This window comes from Cylas formicarius, unplaced genomic scaffold (genome assembly GCF_029955315.1).
Source record: "Cylas formicarius isolate icCylForm1 unplaced genomic scaffold, icCylForm1.1 PGA_scaffold_9__14_contigs__length_23061073, whole genome shotgun sequence".
Taxonomy (NCBI): Eukaryota; Metazoa; Arthropoda; class Insecta; order Coleoptera; family Brentidae; genus Cylas; species Cylas formicarius.
Window position 1 is genome coordinate 1,489,364 of NW_026844365.1, and position 6,000 is coordinate 1,495,363.

Below are 6,000 nucleotides of genomic sequence, written 5' to 3' on the forward strand. Positions count from 1 at the left end.
ACAAAAAGAACGCTATGATAAAACACGACGAGATGCCAAAAGGTACAACGACGGTGACCTAGTTAGAGTATTAATAACGAGTATACCTACTACGGGTGCCAGTCATAAGCTTCATCCGAAATACAAAGGCCCTTTTCGCATCACAAAAGTACTATTTAATGACAGATACGAAGTTGAAGACTTACGAGAGGGGTTCAAACGTAGACGAACTGTTGTAGCCGCAGACCATGTTAAAAAGTGGATTAGTATACAAAACGAAGAGGATTAATGGCAAACGTGCCTATGAGCGAACGTCGCTCGTGTTTTGTATTTTGGCAAACGTGCCTATGAGCGAACGTCGCTCGTGTTTTGTATTTTGGCAAACGTGCCTATGAGCGAACGTCGCTCGTGTTTTGTATTTTGGCAAACGTGCCTATGAGCGAACGTCGCTCGTGTTTTGTATTTTGGCAAACGTGCCTATGAGCGAACGTCGCTCGTGTTTTGTATTTTGGCAAACGTGCCTATGAGCGAACGTCGCTCGTGTTTTGTATTTTGGCAAACGTGCCTATGAGCGAACGTCGCTCGTGTTTTGTATTTTGGCAAACGTGCCTATGAGCGAACGTCGCTCGTGTTTTGTATTTTGGCAAACGTGCCTATGAGCGAACGTCGCTCGTGCTTTGTATTTTGGCAAACGTGCCTATGAGCGAACGTCGCTCGTGTTTTGTATTTTGGCAAACGTGCCTATGAGCGAACGTCGCTCGTGTTTTGTAGTTTGGCAAACGTTGCCTATAAGCAAATGTTGCTTATTTTATTGTTTATAAAGGAATATCGCTTATGTTTAAGATACCCTACTAATTGATTATGTTTTTTTTATTACGTAAGACTAGGAACCAAGCTAGAATAGTCAAATTATTGTAGTTTTGAAAGATTTAAGTTACGTTTAAATTTCACCATTAGGTCTGAGGACAGACCAATAGTCAGGATGGCCGAGTGTTGGAATATTTATATTATTACGTCATATCCGACAAGACCCCGTAACAAAGAGGCGCCGCCTTGTTTTTTTTGCCGATCGTAAAATGTATCGGCGTCTCAGGCAAAAAGGACAGGGTGGGCAAGCTGCGGTGAGGAGATAATTAGGGTATTATTATGCGATGTTTTTGGGGGTTTACGATGAGTTAGTGAAGACGTAGTTGTCGAACGGAGAGGATTAAACTCGATTCTGCTTCATTACGTGGTTTTATTTTTGATGATCCTTACAATCAGTTGTGCGGACTGTTCGGATTCGGATTGCCGCTTATGGTTTATACCTTACAGTTGGCAAAAAAAATTTTTGAAATGAACGATTGATTGAAAAGATTCGAACCTTTAGGAATTCGTTCACTGATTGAATCGGTTCTCGTAACATGAACGATCGACACAACACCACACCATAACGATAAGATGAATAATAATATACCGATACAGTTATTAAAAAAAGCTTCTTTTTTATTGTGGCAACGCGACAAAGAATGTTTAAGTGTTAACCTCGATTTCACGTGCGTTTTATACTACGTAATTGCCAAGTGTTATTTTATATGGAGACAAGCAAATCGAATCCTAATTTTGTTTCCTGTATTTGTGCATTATCTCAAAAAGGCATCAAAATTGTTTGATTCAGATATTTGTAATTATAATTATAAGAATATTAATATTGTTTAACACACCGAAATGTCAATATTATGCGCTTTTGCCGTTGACACGATTAAGCTTGAAATTAGTCTGAGTGCCATCTACCGACCGAAATTCGAACTTTCTCTTACCGCGCTATGTGCCGATCGGTAGCCGAACCCGATTTCCGGACTGCAGGCTCCAACCACAGATGGCGCACTTTAACTTTTTGCGTGCCCCACTGTCAAATTCGCGGCTATTATCGAGAAAACATCGCAGGCGATGTCGCAGGACGAAGAGTTGATCGTGAAGAAGGTGTTGCACGCGGGGGTGGCGCCCGTCGCTTTCCGTGCCGGCACCAAAGTACGTTCCGGGTGTTAGACGTCGGCCCTTTGAAACCCCTCACGTTCCAGATATTTTTCCATTTCCGGACGGAACTGAGCGACCCCGCGGGCACCGTGCTCGACGACTCGCGCCTGATGGGCGCGGGCGAGCCCCTCCATATAATCCTCGGCAAGCAGTTCAAGCTCGAGGTGTGGGAGGCAATCCTGCAAAAGATGGCCCTTAGGGAAGTCGCCCGCTTTACCGTCGACAAAAGCGTAGGCCTATTCGCGGTCCTCGTGGTTCCGCGTTTGGTGATTTTGTCGCCCCGTTTCAGCTAGTCGCGCAGTACCCGTTCGTCTCGAAGACGCTACGCGACATGCACCGTCAAGACAAAAAACAGACCCACTGTTGCGCGATGTCTCTGCAAGGCGAGGGGGTCGGTTACGACGACCTAAACTCCCTTCTGAAGCGGCCCTCGGACCTCGAGTTTACGATGGGTGAGTCCCGCGTTCGAAACTCGTTCTGGCCTCCACCGCTTTGTCGTTTTCCAGAGATCGTCGAAGTGCAACAGCCCGAGCAGTACGAGAAGGAGACTTGGCAGATGGACGAGAGGGAAAAGATCGATCTCGTGCCCAAGCTCAAGCAACAGGGCAACGAGGAATATGGAAGAAAGGAGTACCATAACGCGGCGGATCTTTATGCCAAAGCTATCGGTATCCTGGAGCAGCTCATGCTGAAGCACGTCCCTCTCCAGGGTTTGACGGGGTTAAAGGTGGGTTTCTTACAGGGAGAAGCCCCACGACGTCGACTGGGACAAGCTGAACCGGCAAAAGTTGCCTTTGCTGTTGAACTACGCGCAGTGCAAGCTGCACGAAGGCGACTACTACGCCGCCATCGAGCACTGCTCAGAAGTTTTGAAGCACGATGACGGTACCTCGTGGTTCGGGTGCCTTTGAGGTGGAAAAATAAGCGATTTGTTTCAGGAAACGTTAAGGCGTACTTCAGGAGGGCGAAGGCCCACGTGAGCGCGTGGAACCCGCTCGAAGCGAGGCGCGACCTTGAAAAGGTCATGGAGCTGGACCCCGCTCTCGTGCCCCTCGCGAGACGCGAACTGGCCGCCCTCGATGAGCTCCGCAGGGCGAAAGACCTGCAGGACAAGGAGAAATTAAAAAAAATGTTTACGTAAAATGTGATTTATTTGCTTCCACTGCTTTCCCGTTTTTTCTTAGCAGCAAAAAGCGTTCGAACCGCGACTGGGTAGCGGGGTGACGTCGTCGGTACGGTGTCATTCGTTTTGCGCGTTACCATGTAGCGATTGGCCGAATGATCCTAGCAAACGTGGCCAATACAAGTAAAAGAAGAGAAGAACTACAGTGATGTAGTGCGACACTAACCTTACATTACTCCGTTACGTGATAGAGAACAAACAGAAACGATGGGCGAGGTAACGAAAACGGGGCCCCAGAACATCTCTGATGCGCGTTGTTTCAGGCGGAAAAAAGGCGGCCACCCGGTTGGGTCCGGCGCGTTTTAGACTTGGACGCGGCCGTGACGAAAAGATTCGTCCAGTGGGGCAACGGGGTGTCGCCGTTGCACTCGCTGCGCGTCCACTGCAAAGCGTTGGAGGTAGAACGTCTTTTCCGGCTATTAACCTAGTGTAGACCGGCTGTGTTTTAGATAACCTGCCATGGGATACCGTGGCTAGCCTTTTGGACGGCTTTTACGTGGCTGTTTAATAACCCGCACCTCATCGAGCTACAGGTCAACATGCTGTTCGGCCTGGTGTTGGATATAATCGTCGTAGCGTTAACGAAAGCATACTTCCGGCGACGAAGGCCCGCGGGTAACAGAGACGACGCGTTTGTGCAGCTCGGGTCCGACCAGTTTAGTTTTCCATCGGGGCACGCGAGCCGCGCGGTGCTCGTCGCGTACGTTTTCACGCGCCTGTGGCCCCTTTCGTTTCTGTTTTACCCTTCGATAATGGCATGGGTCGTTGCCTTGGGCATGAGCCGGGTACTGATGGAGCGCCACTACATTCTCGACGTGATAGGGGGCTACGGCCTGGGATTAATCGAGGGGGGGTTGCTCGGCTTGCTCTGGATCAGCGACGAGAACGCCAGGTGGCTCATGTCGGTCGTATCCGACGAAAAATTCGAGGGCGGCGACTACCACGTGTGATCGCAACGAAACCCAACGAGTATTGTAAACAATTATATTTTTTAACCGTAAATAAAATGAAAGTCTCAGTCTTCTATGCCTCGTGAAACGTCGAACCTGTCTTCCCGAACGTCCACCTTGTCTAAGAGCTCCCGGGGCGCGAGAGTTCTGACTAGCAACATCGTGTTAGCCCAACGGTAGAAATCGCATTCGTTTCTCTGGTAAAATCGACCGACCAACACCGGCTCCGAGTCTTCGAAATGCAGGCTCCCGTAAACCGTGACCCTGTCGCCGGGACAAGGCCATTTCGGCATGATGGACACGTTCAGTTTCACTTGCTTGTCTTTCCGCGCGCAGCACGTCCTGTCGTGGCTCTTGACGTAATGTCGGTTCGTCTCGGGGCAGTAACCGTACACGCCGACGATCTGCGTGTTGCTGTTGCTCGGTATTCCGTTTTCGTGGTAATTAAACAGCTCGTGTATCGCCCGGTATATGTACACGACGCCGCCGCTCTTCGCAGGCGTTCGATCGATTGGTTTCGCGATCCTGATCGAATTGATCCTCGCGTTGATGACCAACGGCAGCTTCGAGTCCTCGCACATCCTACGAATCGAATCCTCGCGTTTGAAAAAACGGCCATCCGGAACCACAGAAAACTTCTTCTTTTTCTCTTCACGTATCCCGTTGGGCAACACTGCGAAGATTACTCGCCCAACGACAAAAAACGTAATAGGTTTCCTTTTTTTTCGACGTTCCGCAACCGGTTAGACAAAGCTGCTATAATCATTCGCCCAATACCGAAGCGAAGAGTATGGCGGGAAAATTACAACTCTATGGTCTATGACAATGCTAAAAACAGTATAACTTATAGCAGCAATTTGACTGTAACATAAAAACGAAAGCAGTATTTACAACATTGATATCGAACTTTTTAAAAGTAAACAAGAAAATGAAATTAAAATTAAACGGAAAACAGAATTTGCAAACTCCCAGAACAAAAGAAAAACGAACAAATGTCGCCATGGTTGAAGGCTTGGGTTTGAACTATGTCGTTGATAGCACTGAGTTGCAGATAATGTACCTAGATGATTCGGAGAGCTACATCTGTCGTTTCTCATTCGACAAAGTGTTGTGATTTCCCTTCGACTAAGATTAATATTGTAAAACCCGTTTTTTTCTTTGGGGGGACTTTCGAAGTGAGGACATTGTTCAAAGCTTGATCTAGACAACGCTGCTGGCATGCAATCCAAACGTGATTCTTTAGTCTAGGAAGGAATTCTCTATATCCGAGATTTATGTAACTCGCATCTTCTAAACGAGCGGCGTTAGCAAAGCCGCGCCTGCCTTTTAGATTCCCTAAAGAAATCAGCTCTTGTTTAGTTTCCACTTTTGTGTTGACTGATCATGTTTGACATGATTGACTTCGGGCTAGAGTATTCAAAGAAAACTTCTGGATTCTTCCTGCCTCAGTTGAGGTGAAGGTCAAGGTCACGGTCAATGGTCAAGAATAAATTTTTTGGGCATTTAAACTCTATACACCTTAACGTACGATTTGCCATTGAATTAGAAATTAATAATAGCTTACCATTCTTAGATATTCTTATCAACAGAAAATCAGAACTAACATTTTGTCCGATAAAACTAAAATTCTTGCACGTAATCAATTCTTCTACCAGCGAAAAATCCGAGAGTCTACAGAAATCTATAAGCAACCTAATAATCTTAACCTCGACTCAGTCATCCGAGACGATGTTTATGCCCCTCATTTGGCTCCGTCCTCCTCAAACAATATATCAGCAACAGCTAGGCAAGGCAAAGATCGCGGGCGCCCGCGACGGCCGCACGGCAACGCCGCCGATTTATCGTAAACAATCGAAAACGGATGAACTTTAA

At 47.2% G+C, this 6,000-nt stretch overlaps 2 protein-coding genes across 2 annotated transcripts; both read left to right on the plus strand.

Moving 5' to 3' along the window:
• The first annotated feature begins 1,797 nt into the window (after positions 1-1,797).
• LOC132707645 (AH receptor-interacting protein) lies at positions 1,798-3,138 on the plus strand. The gene is made up of 6 exons (XM_060679568.1): positions 1,798-1,989; positions 2,040-2,225; positions 2,285-2,447; positions 2,502-2,692; positions 2,742-2,880; positions 2,934-3,138. Exons 1-6 carry the CDS (start codon positions 1,909-1,911, stop codon positions 3,134-3,136), a joined length of 963 nt encoding a protein of 320 aa, XP_060535551.1. The 5' UTR covers positions 1,798-1,908; the 3' UTR covers positions 3,137-3,138.
• Positions 3,139-3,247: 109 nt separating this feature from the next.
• On the plus strand, positions 3,248-4,257 carry LOC132707646 (polyisoprenoid diphosphate/phosphate phosphohydrolase PLPP6). Its single transcript, XM_060679569.1, has 3 exons — positions 3,248-3,394; positions 3,442-3,576; positions 3,628-4,257. Exons 1-3 carry the CDS (start codon positions 3,386-3,388, stop codon positions 4,126-4,128), a joined length of 645 nt encoding a protein of 214 aa, XP_060535552.1. The 5' UTR covers positions 3,248-3,385; the 3' UTR covers positions 4,129-4,257.
• The last annotated feature ends 1,743 nt before the right edge of the window (positions 4,258-6,000 follow it).